General features: G+C 35.6%; 1 protein-coding gene across 1 annotated transcript; it reads right to left on the reverse strand.

Annotated features, from left to right (window-relative positions):
• Positions 1-346: 346 nt before the first annotated feature.
• On the reverse strand, positions 347-17,585 carry LOC107852340 (probable ethanolamine kinase). The gene is made up of 11 exons (XM_016697401.2): positions 17,139-17,585; positions 15,245-15,336; positions 14,927-15,033; positions 13,708-13,813; positions 9,412-9,534; positions 9,148-9,239; positions 8,316-8,400; positions 2,315-2,420; positions 2,129-2,195; positions 865-957; positions 347-789 (listed from the first exon to the last, which is right to left on the reverse strand). The coding sequence occupies exons 1-11, from the start codon at positions 17,243-17,245 to the stop codon at positions 649-651; spliced, it is 1,119 nt and encodes a 372-aa protein (XP_016552887.1). The 5' UTR covers positions 17,246-17,585; the 3' UTR covers positions 347-648.
• Positions 17,586-19,039: the final 1,454 nt, after the last annotated feature.

Consider the following 19,039-nt stretch of genomic DNA (forward strand, 5'->3'; position numbering starts at 1 on the left):
GCTGCTCGAATGGTAAGTTCTCCATCACTTTCGATTCTGACGTTGTGAGTTGAATCAATAAAAGGAGCAAAAAGGGTGGAGTGGAAGGGGCAAAAACAAAAAAATAGCACTGTAGATTTGTTGTTTAATTTGCACCAAAATTATTTGCATATCCATTTCCTCAAAAGCTGGAAAAGAAGAATTGATGCTCACAAATTTGTCCACTATTTTGCAACTCTTTTACTTTTCCACGTTGTACCAAAATTCTTTCTAGTAAGTACCGCAGAAAATACAATATTTGAGAAGAAATAACACCACTTATAGAAAATTATCATTGGTTCAATCTTGAAGCACTTTCTTTAGCTCATTTTTCAGTGGAAGGTAGGCTGTGTGTTAATTTATTCATGCTGAATTACCAAAGATTGAACAGAGAAATGTTCCCCTTGTTTTTTACATTGAAATTGCAGAGTATGACTCCATCTAAGTTCAAACTATGAACTTTGACTATTACAACACACTTTAATATGCTTTTGGCAGAAAAAGAAAACAACAAAAAAAAAATCATTTTGCATTCCTACTCGGCTACAGCAGCAGCTATTTCTATTTTGCAACAAATGAGATCAAAATGTTCTTGTCAATTGACAGCTTTTAAGACTTTCTGGAACTGTGTTAAATGAATCTTTCACCCAGCTTGGTTTTTGAGAGATACGACTTAGCTAAAGAGAGAATTGCTCCCTTCTGTTTCTTGTACTCGTTATAGCGTAGGAAGAAATAACTGATGTAGTCAAAATCGATGGGTGACATTTTCGCCTAGCAAAAAGATTAGAATGTAGATTATTTTTTTGCATTCTTTGGCTGCATCTAAAATATAGCATAATATAGTACCTGGATCAACGCCCAGAGAGCCCAGTACAGGTGTGAAGCTAGCATGTATCTACTGGTCTCGACATATAAGGCTTCAAGGTCCTCGTCAGATACCTGTCATCAAAATTAACTTGGATATACTTTGCCAAATGTGTGCAACATTTGCAATTGTTAATGTGAAGCTCAAACTGTTTTCTATCGGTAGCAGTAGGGGTGGGCGTTCGGTACTTTCAAAGTTTGGATTCGGTAATTCAGTAATCGGTATTTGAACATAGATACCACATACCATACTTATAAACATCGGTTCGGTAGTTCGGTAATCGATAAATTAAAATTCGGTTCAGTATGGTATTTAGTAATACCATATTGCAGTTGAAGATGTGCAAATGTACGTTTAAACTTCAAAGAGTATATTTAATAGAAACCCTATTTAGTATTCTTTTTGTTGCTTTTTACAAATATATTACCAAGGTCCAAGAGATTCTTTGGGATGACTAGTACTATTGTCTATTGGGTTGGGTTAGACATATCTCTCTCTATATATGTATATATATATATATTCGATATTCGGTAAATATTGAATACCAAACGGTATTAATATCTTGTACCAAACTCAATCTCGAATACCGAAATATTAAAATTTTACTCCCAAATACCATACCAAATACCGAATAGCAATTACCAAATTTTTCGATTCGGTTCGGTAATTCGATTTTTGGTATTTTATGTCCAGTCCTAACAGACAGTACTACAGGCGCTCAGAGTCTTAATTTCATGATTTCTCCCAACAAACCCACAAGGTGCATATAGTAGCAATATGTTTAAGTTCCAGAAAAAACAGATTGGGCTGGGTACACTTTTAGGAGAAAGGCATAAAAGGTCAAGGTCTACTATTTTTATCACATCAATTGGTGGCATCTAAAGCTCTCTGGTGAAACATCAACAGGTGGCATGCAAAGCTGTCTGGTGCAAAAAAAAATAATTAATTCTTCCAAACTTGATGAGAAGAAAGGCTTTCAATTTCCCTCGGGCACTAAATCATAATACTATCTTAAAACCTTTATTGGTCAATTAGATTATGCCTTCTTTGAAATGTATTGCACATACGTCATTCAACCCGTGAAACTTCTCCTTAAGAGTATGCTATATAACCTCCTCTGCAACGTCGGAATGTTTCTTTAGAGCTAAATAATTGTTTCAGATATAATAGCACAAGTTCCATCCCAGCTAATATATACAACATGCACATTAAGTATAAGAAGTTTTGACATTTTTCCTCATTTACCTCATTTGGTCGGTCAGAATCCAAATAGTGCCTGAAGAAATGAAACTGCTCATCCTTACTTGGATATCTACATATTGGACCATCTCTAATATTAGTTTTCATTTTCAACAAAATAACACCATAAGATAGAGAGGAAAAGGAGAACTGGAGTGGGGAAAGAGATGCAGAGAGGGAGACGCAACATACAAGCTGTAATCACAATCATAGCCAGCATATTCATTGAAGTGATTCCCTATGTCAAATCCCCTGTAATTGTAGGATCCATACTCAAAATCAATGATATACAGCTTTTCTGGATTTTGATAAACGGAAATGAGGTTAGTACAAACAGTTAAAGCATTTAACCATATCTAAAGAGAAAACTCATCACGCATTCTCACAATATGACAACAGACACCAAGATCAAATTTAGAAATGTCAACCATTTGATGCAATGTAAAAACCAGATTGAAAATTTTAAAAATCATTCAGATATATTTTCTTGATGGGATAAACAATTTTATTTGACGATATAAATCATATGGAATATTGCCAAACGAAAAACATAAACGAAAGCAGGAGTGACCTGATAAAGTCCATCCAAAGACTTATGTTGCGTCTTTATCACAAGAGAATAGGATCCGCATCACAGAAACTTAGCTCTCTTACTAAACATAATAAAACCTTGAGAAAGTTGAACAAGCAATAGTGACCAAAGATATGATCACAATTCACAAGCACAAAAATTTGCATGAGAAATACCAAATAGGATGTAACTAATTAAGTGTTCTCAATGGAGGGTTTTCTTCTACAACAGATGAAAAAGCATCTCATGATTACTGAATTTTATCATGCACAGGGAGGCGCAGTTGAATTTCTAATTGAAAATGTCACGACAAAAGAAAGTACCTCTATCAAGATTGTGAGAAATAATGGATAAAAAAATATTATTGAATTGTGTTTACATAATTACATCGAGACCACATTTATAGACGCTATAGTACAATCCTTTTCCAAGTAGGATTTTTATATACTATTTCTATTTCCACTAATATTCTAACACTCCACCTCAAGCTGGTGCATACAAATCATAACCTAGCTCGTTACAAATGTAATTAATACGAGGACCGATGAGGGATTTGGTGAAGATATCTGCAAGCTGATCACTTGACTTCACAAATTTTGTAACAATATCTCCTGAGCAAATGGTTGATCCAAACTAGCTCACAAGTTGCTACAGCCATTGCTCGATATTCTGCTTCCGCACTAGACCGGGCAACCCCACACTGTTTCTTATTCTTCCAAGAAACCAAATTACTTCCTACTAAAATACAATATCCGGAGGCAGAACGTCTATTAGAGGGTGATCCTGCCCAATCGGCATTTATATATCCAATAATATTCTTGTGACCTCGATCCTTAAAAAGTTGTCCTTTACCTGGAACTGACTTTATATATCGCAGAATACGAACAACTGCATTCCAATGACTATCACAGGGGGAAATCATAAACTGACTTACAACACTCACAGGAAAAGATATGTCAGGTCTAGTCACGGTGAGATAATTCAACTTTCCAACCAACCACCTATACCTTTCAGGATCGCTGAGTGACTCCCCCTGTCCTGGCAAAAATTTAACATTTGAATCCATAGGAGTGTCAATGGATCTACACCCCATCATTCCGGTCTCTTCAAGAATGTCTAAAGCATACTTGCATTGAGAAATAACAATACCTGATCTAGACCAAACAACCTCAATACCTAGAAAATATTTCAGTCTGTCGAGGTCTTTAGTCTGAAAATGCTAAAAGAGATGTTGCTTCAATTTAGTAATACCATCTTCATTATTGCCGGTGATAACGATATCATCAATATAAACCACCAAATAAATACACAAATTGGTTGAGAATATCGATAAAACACTGAGTGATCAGCTCCACTACAAATCATGCCAAACTGCTGAATTATTGTGCTAAACTTTCCAAACTAAGCTCGAGGGGACTGTTTCAGACCATAGAGTGACCCGCGCAATTGACATACACGGCTACTAGACTCCCTCTGAGAAACAAAACCAAGTGGTTGCTCCATATAGACTTCTTCCTCAAGATCACCATGCAGAAAAACATTCTTAATATCCAACTGATAAAGAGACCAATGACAAACGACAGCAATGGATAGGAAAAGACGGATAGATGCTATTTTAGCCACCGGAGAGAAAGTGTCACTATAATCAAGCCCAAATATTTTCGTGTATCCTTTGGCAACAAGGCGAGCCTTAAGTCAATCAACCTAACCATCTAGACCAACTTTGACTGCATAGACCCAACGACAACCAACAGTAGACTTACCTGCAGGAAGGGAAACAAGCTCCCAAGTACCACCTGTATGTAAAGCAGACATCTCCTCTATCATAGCTTGCTTCCATCCTGAATGAGAAAGTGTTTCACCTATAGTCTTAGGGATGGAAATAATGGAACGCATACCGTTTTGAAGTGGAACTAACTGTCTAGGAGAAGGCAAGTCCGCAGTAGGAGCAGCGTCCGACGCATGACATGAATCATCTGGCACTAATGGTGGACGCGGACGACGATGATAAGTTAAAAGTGGTGGCACTGCACTTGGAGGCGTAGAAGTAACTGTTGATTCCTCAAAGGTTGGTGCGGGTAAATCTGGAGATACAGGTAAAGACCAAGGATAGAGCGGGTAAGACTGGAGATACGGGTAAACCTCAAAGATATCAGGATGAACAGAAGATGTATAGTAAGGTCGAGATTCAGAAAAGGTAACATCGACGGACATAAAGTATAGACGAAGATCCGGTGAATAACAACGATACCCTTTTTGAACTCGAGAGTAACCAAGGAAGACACACTTGAGAGCACGAGGGGCTAATTTATCTTTTCCAGGGACTAAGCTATGAACAAAGCATGTGGTTCCAAAGACACGAGGGGGGATAGAGTAAAGATGTCACTATGGAAACAATATAGGATGGGGAACCTAATTCTGAATGGAAGATGATTGCATTCTATTAATTAAATAGCAAGATGTGAGGACTAGATCACCCCAAAAATGCAGTGGAACATGGGATTCAATGAGAAGAGTGAGTGCAGTCTCAAGAAGATGCCTATTATTTCTTTCTGCTATACCATTTTGCTGAGGGATGTACAGACATCTTGTCTGGTGAATAATTCCTTGATGAGCCATAAACTCCTGAAATTGAGAGGATAAGTATTCAAAGGCATTATCACTACGAAAAGTACGAATAGAAACACCAAATTGAGCTTGTATATCAGCACAAAAACTTTTGAATATAGAAAATATCTCAGAATGATCTTCCATTAAGAAAACCCAAGTACATCTTGAAAAATCATCAATGAAACTAACAAAATAACGAAAACCTAAGGGTGAACTGACTCTACTAGGACCCCAAACATCAGAATGAACTAATGAGAAAATAGACTCTGAACGACTCTCAATACTACGTGAAAAAGTAGTACGGGTGTGTTTCCCAAGTTGATATGACTCACAATCTAATGTGGATAAACTAGACAAACTAGGCATCATCTTTTGTAGCTTGGATAGACTCGGATTTCCTAAATGTTTGTGAATTAGGTCTGGAGGGTCTGTAACGGAGCATGCTGTGAAGGAATTTGAAGAGGTAAGATGGTAAAGGCCTTGTGATTCACGTCTAGAGCTAATCATCTGTCCCATATTGCGGTCCTGAGTTAGAAAAAAATCATCAAAAAAAGTTATGCTATAATGAAAGGCGCATGTCAAATGACTAACAAATGCAAGATTAAAAGGACAACCAGGGACATAAAGAACAGAGTCTAGAGTGACAGAAGATAGGGTTTGGCTTGTCCAACTCCATTTGATTTTGTTTGAATCCCATTGGCTAAAGTAATAGCATAGCAGGAAGATATTTTGAATAAACAATATCAGACAGAAGTGATTTGTTACCAGAAATATAATCAGAAGCACCTGAGTCCACGACCCATGATCCAAGAGTACTAGACTGTGAAACACAAGCAAAAGGATTACCAGGAATAGAAGCATTAGGCTGGGCAATTGAGGTTGCTTGTGGAGATATCTATTTACTTGCTCGATACTAAAGGAACTCATATTCTGTCCAGGCAAAATGAGCATTATTGGATGGTCGATTAGGTTGTAGAGATGTCTGCTTACTTGCTCGATTCCAAAGAAACTCATTATATTCCTTTACAGCAATAAAATCATAACTGGGTGGTGGACCATTCAAAGTATGACATATATCCTGAGTGTGTCCAACTTCATGACAATAACTACATTTTGATCGAGATTTTCCAGAACGACCTCCTCTTTGTCGATTCTCCATAGGCTGATATGTTCGTTTTTCTATGGTTTGAGATGCAAGAATAGAGAAGTCAACGGTGGGTAATGAAATTACTTTGTGACTGGGAGGCACGGCAAAACAAAGCAGACGAGAGAATAACTCATCAATTGTAGGAACCGTAGGACTAGCTAAAATCTGATCACGTACTGAATCATGGTCAGTAGAAAGTCCAGCAAGTGTAAGAACTAAAAACATCTGTCTATAAGGGTGGGCACTCGGTATTCGGTTTGGTATTTTCAAAGTTTGGATTCGGTAATCGGTATATGAACATGATACCACGTACCATACTTTTAAACATCGATTCGGTAGTTCGATAATCGGTAAATTAAAATTCAGTTTGGTATGATATTTAGTAATACCATATTACAGTTGGAGATGTGCAAATGTACGTTTAAACTTCAAAGAGTATATTTAATAGAAACCCTATTTAGTATTCTTTTTGTTGTTTTTTACGAATTTATTACCAAGGTCCAAGAGATTCTTTGGGATGGCTAGTACTATATATATTCGATATTCAGTAAATACTGAATACCAAACGGTATTAATATCTTGTACCAAACCCAATCCCGAATACCGAAACATTAAAATTTTACTCCCAAATACAATACCAAATACCGAATAACAATTACCAAATTTTTCAATTCGATTCGGTAATTCAATTTTTGGTATTTTATGCCCAGCCCTATCTGTCTGTACTTTTGTTGTTTTTCCACATCCGCAGTGACGGTCATCAATGTATCAAATTCTTCCATGACTACTTGTACTTGTCCCAAGTAAGTAGACATATCGGGTTCCTGTTTCTTCAAGCTGGTCATTCAAGATATTACATCATAAAAATGAGACATGCCATTAGTGTATAAAACATGAGCCTTTTCCCAAACTAGATAACATGTCTTGAATGGACGAAACAAGGGCATTAACTTGGAATCAATAGATCGCTATAAGAGACTACATAATTGAGCATCAACTTTCTCCCATTGTTCTTTGGCTTTCGCATCTTCCGCGCTAGATTTTGCCTTTTCATCTACCACACCAGCCTTCATCTTTAAGTGGTCTTGGACACCTTGACCTTTGCACCACAACTCAACCGAGGAAGCCCGGACTAAATAATTTGAACTTTTCATTAATGGTTCAGAAGTGGTCATAGGACTTGAACTTCCGATTCCAGTAGTTTTGGGGCCAAAACATCATACCCAAAAGGCATCTTGAAAATTTTGACTTGAAAATACCAAGAAACAAAATTAGGGTACTGAAAATTGCTGAAAATTCACCAGAAAAAAAACAAAGTCGCCGGAATTAAGGTTCCAGCGACCGAAATCTTTGAAACTTCTCTAAAACTGAAAAAAAACCTGCTCGGAGGTCGGAGCATCTAGGCGACCCCAACAAAAAAGAAAAACCCGAAAAAATCGACCGGAGAATGGCTCACGTGTCGCGCGTGACAAATATCGCCGAAATTCCGACATGTGCGTTGGGGCACGTGGCTGATGACTTTCTGGTGGTTTTAGTCGAGTTTTTGTCGCCTGAGCTTTCCGATCCTCTCGTGGTGTTGTATTTTGTACACAACCCACAAAACAATAGTGACACAAATCAGTCACCGAAAATTGACGCACGGTGACCTTTTTTTTCTAAAGTTTCTCACCAATGCTCCGATACCAAGTGAGAAATAATGAATAAATTTTTTTTATTGAATTGTGTGTTTACATAATTACATCGAGACCCTATTTATAGACGCTATGGTACAATCCTTTTTCAAGTAGAATTTTTATATACTATTCCTATTTCTACTCATATTCTAACAAAGATGTAAATACAATGGAAAACTAAATGATAAGTACCTTTATCCTCATTAAGCATCAGATTTCCAGAGAGCAAGTCATTGTGGGCAAACACCACCGGGGCATTAAGACAGTCAGTCAATTCCTGTTCCAGAATTGCACGTCACTTTGGAAACAAAGAGATATTCAATACCAAATAACTTTCAATATCATCCGCTTTACAGAGGTAGTAGTAGTCAAGCAGATAAATCTATCCTAAAGAAAACTCAAGTGAACTTCCAATATATTTCAGGTTTATTAAGTCAAAACTATTGTTACAAAGGTTTATTAAGTCAAAACTATTGTTACAATTATGGAATGTGAAAAAAAGCCAAGAAAGATGCACCCTGTGTTGAAAATAAGTTCCCTTAGGAAGCCTACAACATTTATTTGAGCCAACTTCTGGGTGTGCTTAACTACAAGAAAGACGTATAATGGAAATACATATACAACGTCATCCAATTTGAAGCTGACTGCACCAAAGTATGATGAAAGATGAGTCAACACCTAAAAAGCTCTGAAGGTTGTCATAGCTGCCATAGGAGATGCATAGATCTCTCCAGCAAGATAAAAAGAGAAAAATAACAGTTAATTTCGGAAAATGGCGTGCTGAACATCTTATAGCTATTGATTTCTCCAAAAGGGGCCAAGGGAAAATTGCTAGCACATGGTTTCAAAATAGCATATCTGTGAAAGCAAACTCATATAATAGGGACTAAGAAAAATTTTAAATGCTTGTAGGACTGAAATTTGCACTGTTATGTAGAAGATGAAGAGAATCACCTCCCCTAAGGTGAACAGAAAATAATAAATAGAATAATAATCAACTACATGTCATGGGAAGTGGGACTACCTTGAGCTCTATGATTTCTTTATGAACTTCCTGGAACGAAATTGTCTCATACTTAATCTTCTTCTCACCATCATCAAATTGGAGAGTTGATGCTGTAACAATGGAAAAACACACGGGCATGAGATGGATCATTCTCCGTAGCAGTTAATCAAGTACAAGCTTTCCAGTCTATAAGACTAGAGGGACCCATACATATCATCTAATTCGGGGAAATGACACCTCATTAATATAACATCACTGGAGAATGTTCAGTAAAGGACGCACCATTTTTGAAGAACTTGAGCACATCATTCCATACTTGAGGTTCTTTGGAGCCCGGAATTTCTACCTGATGGAACTTTCGGAGTTGCTTTGCAATTTCAGCAGCAAGCTTTGGGGTTTTCATGTCTGTTGAAGGAGTTAAAAGAAAATGACACAACTAATTTGCATATAAAATAACACCATGAGATTAGGAAGAGAAAAATGTAGGTATCCCTGAAAAACAGAGTGCTAAAAAATTATTTCTACAACCTAAAGATACAATAAACTAACATGTAAGTGCAACAGGTCAAACAAGATTGGTGATGAAAGGAACCAAGGGCAAATATTGTGTTAAACTCTAGTCCTATTACAGGGCTTACAAAGCTCTCCTTTCTAACATGCTCTTCTCAACCTTGTCTATGGATAGGTTCTATAAAATTCAACGCACTGACTTCTTTTGTATCAAACTACTTCAGAAGGAGAGACAGACACAGAGAAAGATGATAAAATGGCAAGCTAATTAGGCAAAGAAGATGAATCTTGAAGAGTGCAGGCTCATACAAATGAAGATCAATAAGGCCGGTGAAAAATGAAAGGCATAGGATGATTAACTATCTCATAAGATCACATATCTTTTATGCCCATTTTGGTTGCTAATTATAAAAGCAATAATATCCTACGTAATAAGCATCTTTTATTTCTTCAAAATGGACCAATCAGTTTACATTCTTTTTCTTTCTTTTTGAAAATTGGTACTGTATCAATATCACATTCTTTAAGAGATCTAACAACGACTACAGCACAAACCATGGACAGAACATGTCAAGCATATGATCTGGACTATTTATTACAAGATGAAGCCCCTTCCGGCCCTTATGTGGATTTCTTGGAGAGGAACAAGAGAACATTTGGAGGGGTGGAAAGGAGTTAGTACAGAAGCAAATATTTGGTGCAACCACATAGTTATTGTTAGTATAGATGACATGATTAGAAGCCTGTTTGGGTGGGCTTATAGCTTTTGGCTTATTTTTTTCTTTTTGGCTTATAATAATCACTTCAAAGCACTCTTATTTTACCCAAACATTACAAAAGTGCTTAAAAACACTTACAAAAAGCCACTCCAAACAGGCTCTAGGTACTATTTGTAGAAAACATTCCTTTTGTGTGGTTTTTACTAGCTGTTAACAACAAGTCTATGGGGCTTCCCCAAAACATCAATAAATTATTTATGTATAATAAAGGGAACTTTTTATTACTAGTTTGGACTCGACTTAGATGATTGGTTGTACAAAAGTAGCTACAGAATCTGGAAGTCATACCTCAAACCTAAGGAAATAATTTTCTTTTGATGGTTTAACTAAATATATGAAGTTCTCTTAACGCCAAATGAAAACCAATGGGAACATCACAGCACAGGATGAAGGAGGATTGCAGATTATAAATTCAACGTTCATCTTCATTCTTCGACAAATTTAACTGCATAGGGCTTCCCAGAATGTATGTTACCTAAGATTAGGGTTCCCTAGAATTCTATAAATAGTAGGCATTTCTGTTTTTCAGGAACCTTCAGACAAATTGACATAGAAAGTTTGACCCAGTTGGATATAGTGTCCTAGTACAGTGTTGTGTTTTATCTGTTAATGAAAGACTGTTCAAGGGCTTCAAGGTGAATAGAGGACAACGAAATGTACTATCCATTTCACATCATCTATATGCGAATGATACTCTCATTTTTCCTGAACCAGCAGCATGTCAAATAAAGTACTCGCTATTTATTCTTACAGGGGAATGGAGAGAAGAAAAAATTCCCTTTGGTCAAATGGGAGGAGTATAAAAGCAAACAAGAAGGGGGTGTGGGGGTCAGGGACATGAAAATGCATGACAGAAGCTTACATCGAAGTGGCTACGGAAATTTGTAACAGTGGACAATGTGCTTTGGAAGGAGGTTATCAGGGCAAAATATGAAATGGAGGATAAATTGATTCCCTTATGGATGTGGCATTTGGAGATTCATCAGAAACCTTTTGCCTCTAGTTTTATCTAGAACTAGATTTAAGGAGAGGAATCGTTCGAAAGTTTCTTTCTGGGAGGACAAATGGATAGAACACAGACCTCAAACAGTTATAGCCAGACATCCACATCTTATGCCTTCACCAACAGGGTATAGTTGAAAAGTTACTATTCTCTTACAAAAATTGTCTGTTTTGAGGCAATCTCAAGACTTCATGTCAATTAGTCAAGAAACGTTAATTCCAGTCAAGTCGGTGAGAGATTTACAAGGCATGACAGCTATTCTTGGCTGTCAAGGGGGAAGTCTTCCTATGGTTTAGTTGAATCTGCCTTTAGGGACAAAGCATAAGGCATAACTATATATCAGGAGGTGGTGAAAAAATGTGAAATGAATTTATCCAGATGGAAGAAAAATATCTCTATCTATGGAGACGCTTGATTCCTATTTATACTGTGGATTCAATACCAACATATATTATGTCTTTGTTCCCAATGCCTGTTAAGTTAAAAAATGAGAATTGACTAGTTAAAGAGAAATTTCTTATGGAAAGCAATAGAGGGTAATTTCAACTTAGCAAAATGGAGCATCGTCACTATAAAGAATGTTCACGCAGAGGAAGATCCAGATTTAAGCTTTATTGGTTCGAGTGTGAAAACCCATCGCAGCTCATTCGATTTATTGAATTTAAAATCTATTATTCATTTATTTGTACTATTTACTGAATTTTTTAACACATATACAGGGCCTGATCTAAGCTATTGGGTTTGGATGAACATATATTATATCCGGCCCAGGGGTTGCGGATCAAGAACTTTAAGACTACAAAATAGGAGCCTTTTGATGAAATTGCTATGAAGAAATAATGTTGAAATCAATGCCCTAAGGAGGAAGGTTCTCACAGTGCAGTTTGGTCAAGAGAACGTGTGGTCTCAAAGACAGACGCTCCACCACAAGGAAGGTGTGCGGAGAAATAATAGAGCACTATGGCCACGTTTTTCACAAGATATAGGAATTAAGATAGGAAATGGAAGAAAAGTCTTCTATGGCAAGATAATTGGCTAGGACACTCCTCTTAGAAATCAATTTCTCACTCTTTTTAACCTTGCACGGGACACCAACTTTACAGTAGCACAAAGCAGGGAGGGAAACATTTGGAACATCACCTGCAGAAGAAATCCTAATGACTGGAAAATTGGAAGGATTGGAGATTTTTTCAGCGTTTTATCCGCATTCCAATGTCTTAATAGCAATGAAGATCAACTAACTTGGAAGGGTCAGGAAAATGAATCATTACATTTAGTTCATGCTACAGTCAGAAGGAACAATCATATTACTCAGAGACAATAGATTAAGGGTTGGAAAACATATGCACCAGTCAATGTGATGTTCGCCTGTGGCCAACAGTCAAAGAAACATGCTCCACTCAAGATAATCTATGAATAAGGGGGATACAATTAGCCAACAGATAAAACATGCATTGAGATGAACCAGAATCAAACAATCGTTTGTTCCTTCACTGAACTATCACTTTACATGTTGGGAAAATGCCACTCTTTTGGAACTGAAAGAGGTTATGCCGAGAACAATTTCAAAGTTTCTTTTGAGCTGGAACAGGAAAGGACTGACTAAGCACTTAAGGGGTCGTGTGGTACACCGGATAAGGGAAATAATTCCGGGATAAAGTTAATCCCATGTTTGCTATGAGGCAGTAACTACTCCCGGGATTATTTTACCCACCATTTGTACTAAAATGGTGGGATTACAATCCCATATGGAGGGTGGTATAAAATAGTCCCATGGGATATCCCTACTTATCCAAACCGGTGTACCAAACGACCCCTTAATGAAAGCTTGGAACACCATATACTTGCTTGCATTTGGAGGTGCAGCTGAAAAGGAAGGAATAGGAGATGTTTCAAGGACAGCAAGACACTATTTGAAGTTAGATCTGATTGCATCACACTGACAGCTTTCCGGTGTAATTTAGAAATACTATCAGGGTTTTAGCTTTTTCCTGATGTTGCTTTAGTTTCTACCTTTTTAGCTTTTTCCTGATGTTGCTGCTTAATTTCTACTTTGTGGATTTGATCGCAGAGCATTCTTAGAATACAATTTACTTGTTAATTTTGTTTCCCAGATTTTCTGATGCCTAGTCCTAAATAATTCTAAATAGGAAAGGAAACATGCGAAAATTTCTACATCACAAAGAAAAAATGAAGTCTGGAAGGTAGCCAAAAGTCATTTACACTAAACCACGAACAGTCTCTACCACATACAAGCTACAAGTGGAAGTCTGATTAAATGCCTACCTGCGGGTGTTAAAGTGCGTGCATCAATAAATGACTGAACCATGCCGTTCCCAAATACTCCAAGCAACTTCGCACCAAACCCAGCCGCTGAGAGGTGTTGAATCGCCTAAAGACAGGTACTTAACAATCATGAAGTGTGTATGATTCATGGACATGGCCATAGTTACAAGAACTAAAAAAAATGAAACTTCAAAGTTTAGAGTAGGGTGGAGGCATCCATCCAAAATACAGACCACCAAAGAGGATGTGGCATTATAGGCCAAACTTATGCAAGAAATAATATATTAACTCATCACAAAAACTTAGACCTATGTAATCAAAAGCTGATGGGAACTACATTCTCAAGAGCAAAAGTAACTTGCAACATCAATCAGAACATCTAGAATCAAACAGCTGATTTCTTGCATAAATTCTGAAGAATGGTATATGTACAACTTCTAACAATAACTACTGAGAAAAATCTTTATGATTAAGAATGGAAACAGAGATTTTGTGATATAAATGTGCTCAGATACTAGGACTCCAACATACTTTCGCTGGAGAAGATAATTCAACTAATTCCCTCCCCCTTTTATTTTGCCCACCTTGAACAAAACATAATTTAGGTTAAGTGTAAAACAAAGGTGAACTTCCCCATTTACTTGGCAAAATACATTATTGCTATTTGGAGAGTAACTTTTTTCTTTGCTTACATTTTTTTGAACATTACATATATATTCATAAATACAAGTTATTTCTTTACAGTACTTTCATATAGCTTTTAGAGATGGAAACTTCAATTTTTTTAATACTGAGGAATATGTCTAGACCGAAAGTATCCAAACACTGTTGTTCTTCTTAAGATAGAGGGAGTAGATTCCAACATGTTTTGGAGGTTGACTAGCTTATTTGCCCCAGTGGATAAAAGAGCAAGATTCACATGTGAGGTATACGCATACCTTCTTGGAAGCAATCCGGCTAATAATAAAGACAGAGATAAGCAAAAATAATACCTAATGAAGCTACAACTGCAAGTTGACATACACATAACATCCTTGTGAGGAGAGGAGAAGAAGCTACAAACACTAGTTTGACAGATCAGACAACTAGTAGTTAAAATGAAATACAGATAATCCAAGTGTGCAGTTGACTTAAGTTCCTCAAAAGTCAACTGTTACCGCTCCATATGATAGGAATAACGCAAGGAACAATATAATCAAACGAAACCTCAGAAACTAACCAGCAATTCTCGTTCACGGTTAATGACATATTCAGTATTTGGACCATATAACCTAACTGTCATATTTACATGCTTTACATCATCTTCTCTTACAGATACTTTTAGCACTGCAAAAAGAAATAGAATATCGTTAGGATATACTACAATCTTATCTGATATGTTTAAGTCTTACAATTTTTTCAGGCAACAACGATTTTAACAGTAAGAATCATTCTTTTTAATAGGGAAGTGCATATCGTATACACACTTTTAGAATGATAAGTTTGGAATGCAAATGAGTGCTTACAAATAGCAAATTCAAACAAAATAAATACGCACATAGATTTGTGATGCCACCAGACACCGTCTCTACAGAGAAATGAGAATTGTCCAGATTCGACCATTGGTTGAACAAGTCCTTGCACAGTTCTCTGCTCAGTTACAAACAAAATTCAGAAATAGAAAAGGAAGAACAAAATTTAGCCTCAATATACAGGTGCATGTATATGCTAAATATACTTTTGAGTGTGGAAAGAAAAACTATACAGTACACCCATTTTACATCCAAGTTTCATCAGCCTACTAAACCATGTCCCATCTAATCTCAAATATACTTATTACGCAATAACCAGAAGAAGACCTAAGACCTTTTTCTTTATAATGATGGTGTTCTGACAAGCATATGCACCTCGCTAGTTCACTGGATATATGTTGCCACCTACTTGGGTACGCAACGGGTAATGGATCTACCAAAGGTTAGACAAATGGAAAGAATTCACCTACTGTAGCTATTACTAGGGTTCAACCTTGATTACCAAGGTTGTCACTCAAACTTAGGTCCACTAGACCACTCCCTTGGAGGCATAACTAGACTTTAAAAGAGCATAATCTTGTAGTCTCATTCTCGTTAAAAATAAAGATGTCCCTCAAATAATAGGATGTTGCTGTCAACAACAACAACAACAACATACCCAGTGTATTCCCACGAAGTGGGTTCTAGGGAGGGTAAGATGTACGCAGTCCATACTAAAACTGACCTATCTCACGACGGTCTAATCCCAGCTCATGTTCCCTATTTGTGGGTGAACAATCCAACACCAATAGGATTCTGGTGCTGTCAAGCAACGTAAATAGAAAAATTTATATACTCGCTCATTTCATACAGTTTATTAACATTTAATTCACATTTGAACGACAAAATGGTGCACTATGCTCTTGGAGTAAGTGAAATACTTCGAAATGAGCAAATACTACTACTATACATCCAACAATTACGATTCTGGTTTTCATAACATATACGAGGATTGATACTCCGAAAAATCTACTCCTGAAATGATCAAAAATAATCTCAACCAGTAGGAACATGAAGCTCTATATCATGTCTAAAGGTGAGCCAATATTAATTGAACATATTATTTTTAACCAATATATCAACTCAACTGAAATCATACTTTCTGAATGAACTTATTTCCACAACTCATCAAATCGAAATCTAAAGCCAGAATCTAAAATTTTGATAGTGCCATCCACGTTCACATAAAGCGGAAATTCAAACTGAGTTTAAAGCCAAAGTTAGAACTTGACAGGAAATCGCAGGCATCCCTCACTTCTAACCAGAAGTTGTGAGTTCGAGTCACCAAGGGAGCAATATGTGTGGGAGCTCAGGAGGGGTAGAAAAAAAAAATTAGACCTTGATTATGTAAGGTTACTTTTTTCAGCTTCACAACACTTCCTACCTGAAAAACAAATCTCAAACATAAACTACCTAAATTCTTTTTTTATCTTTCTTCTTTTCACCAGAATTTTTTGTACTCCCTTGTCCCACTTAATATGACACACTTCCATTTTAATCAGTACCAAAAAGAATGATATGCTTCTATATTAAGTAATAATTTAACTTTAAAATACCAATTTCATCCTTAATGAGATGATTTATGGCTAAACAAATTTCAAAATTCTTGCCATATTTGTTAAATTCGATGCTCAATTAAATGATATTAATTGGGACGGAGTGAGTATAAGGATGTGGTCCTAATTAACTAAACAAGCTTCATATACAAACGAGCTTCAAATCGCAGTAAAAGACAAAAAAACATTCTTCCCATCTGTCCCAGTCCTTGTTAGTGGGAGGTGGGTATCTCGTGGATACAGTCGAGGTGGTTCGAACACCACGGCTATCAAAAATAAAAGAAATAAGAATAAAAAAAAGAGTGTGGAAATGAGGAAAACTTACACGATTTTAGGCTTAATATTGGTAATAGAGAGAGAATGATCGACGTTGATTGAGGAAAACGGAACATTGGCAGTAAGGCTGTGGGGAGCTCCTTGTTTTACTTCCATGGCGTTCTAGATCTTGATGCCCTCATGTCTGACATGCTACTCTACAATTTATATATATATATATATATATCTGTCTGTTGGGTTGCAGCTAATTCAAATGCTTTCTTGGGTCTCCCACCCTTTAGATTTTTGATTTACACGACCGGGAACTTCGTTTATTTACATACCGGTTAATAAGACCATAATGTCCTCCCTCACTTTTGCTTCTAGTCTAGGTAATACCGCCTCATTGGTTGCACGACCGCCTCCTCAGCATCTCATCATTGGCTAGTTTAGTAAAAAGAAAAATTCTTTTCCCCATAAAAATTTCGCCACAATAGAAAAAAAATCTATTCACCCTACAAACTAAATTTTTTTATGTACTTCCTCTGTCTTACTTTACTGTCTCAATTTGATATTTAATTAATTAAAAAAATAATTAATAACATGATGATTTTATTATAATACTCATATTAAATGATATTTTTAATTTAAATTGGAGAAAAACAATTAATATTATCGATAAAAAAAAAAATTATCTTACCTTGATTAATAAAAATAATAATTAAAATAAAAAGTTAAATTAAGAAATTTGAGGCGAGTAAAATGAAATGGAGAAGATATATTTTTACCCTTTTATTCAAAATTATAAATTGTCTCATTAATTAATTATTAGTTACACTAATTAACTTGATCGCGCTTCCCGCAATCATATATATCTTTTTTCAAATTTATTTATATATAAAAGATAAATTTTATACTATAAACAAAATTAAAAATAAATATATACGCATAAGAAATGCAAATGAAAAAAAATATAAATCAATATATATATATGAGGAAATACATATTTAAAAAATGACACAAGGACAACTTTGAAAATAAAAACGTTACACGGCTTTTTCTAAGTTTATAGTGATGGAGTTCTTGTGAAATTGTCTTGCTAATTGGGAAAGAAAACTAACATGGCAACATAAGTTGTCTCATGTTTTTTTAAAATTTTGATTAAATTTTTAATTAATTTAAATTCACATCATATAAACTTCATTAAATGACCTATCTCATCATAACTTTTGGTAATAACGTATATTTTGTCATACTTAATATTTAAATTCTTTTATCATATTCATAGACTTTTAATCTTACGTAAATCTCCTTACAAACTTATTCTTAATTAATTGTGTGTTGTTCAAAACTAATATTAATATTATTGAGAGAGATTTTCTGATAAATTATTAAAAAAATAATGTGGGAAAAAGGTAGGTACAGATTTATTGATCAAACAATAATGTATAATGGGGTAATTTCTTGTAATTTCAAAGAGAAATTATTGTCATGCGTCATATTAGAGTTAATTGAAAAGATCTTTCATTATAATTTGTTAACAGAGTAAGTTCGGAGTATTTGTTCAAGATTAACGAACACAATTTTTAAATTGTAATTACATAGTCATTAAACCTTGAAAAAAAAAAACTCTTAATTTTTTTATAACTAGAAACTTAAATTGAAAATATAATGAATTGAAAATAGAAAAATATAATGAATTCGTATCCCACAAAGTTAAAGGAAGAAAAATAACCCAACTCTTTTCATATGTCAACTTCTTTCAAATTTATCTAACTCTAAATAATTTATTTTTTTATCTTATGATCACAATAACATATTTTGTGAAGATACACATAAAAGATGTGGAAATCAACTCTCTTCGAAATATTTTTTTCTTTCACATCCTTTTCCTCGTTAGGTACACATAGCACTAATGTCATTACAATATTTAAAGCAGTATAGACACTATTATCTTTAGAAGTTAATGAA

This window comes from Capsicum annuum, chromosome 8, assembly GCF_002878395.1.
Source record: "Capsicum annuum cultivar UCD-10X-F1 chromosome 8, UCD10Xv1.1, whole genome shotgun sequence".
Classification (NCBI taxonomy): Eukaryota; Viridiplantae; Streptophyta; class Magnoliopsida; order Solanales; family Solanaceae; genus Capsicum; species Capsicum annuum.

Bases quoted from the DNA above. Each gene is read 5' to 3' on its own strand.
- LOC107852340 (XM_016697401.2), bottom strand. From the start codon at position 17,245: ATGGAAGTAAAACAAGGAGCTCCCCACAGCCTTACTGCCAATGTTCCG. The intron at 2,196-2,314 runs GTATGTTGCGTC...TCCAATATGTAG, and splicing joins TATGATTGTGATTACAGCTT to ATATCCAAGTAAGGATGAGC. The intron at 958-2,128 runs GTAAATGAGGAA...TTTTGATGACAG, and splicing joins ATTCTGACCGACCAAATGAG to GTATCTGACGAGGACCTTGA.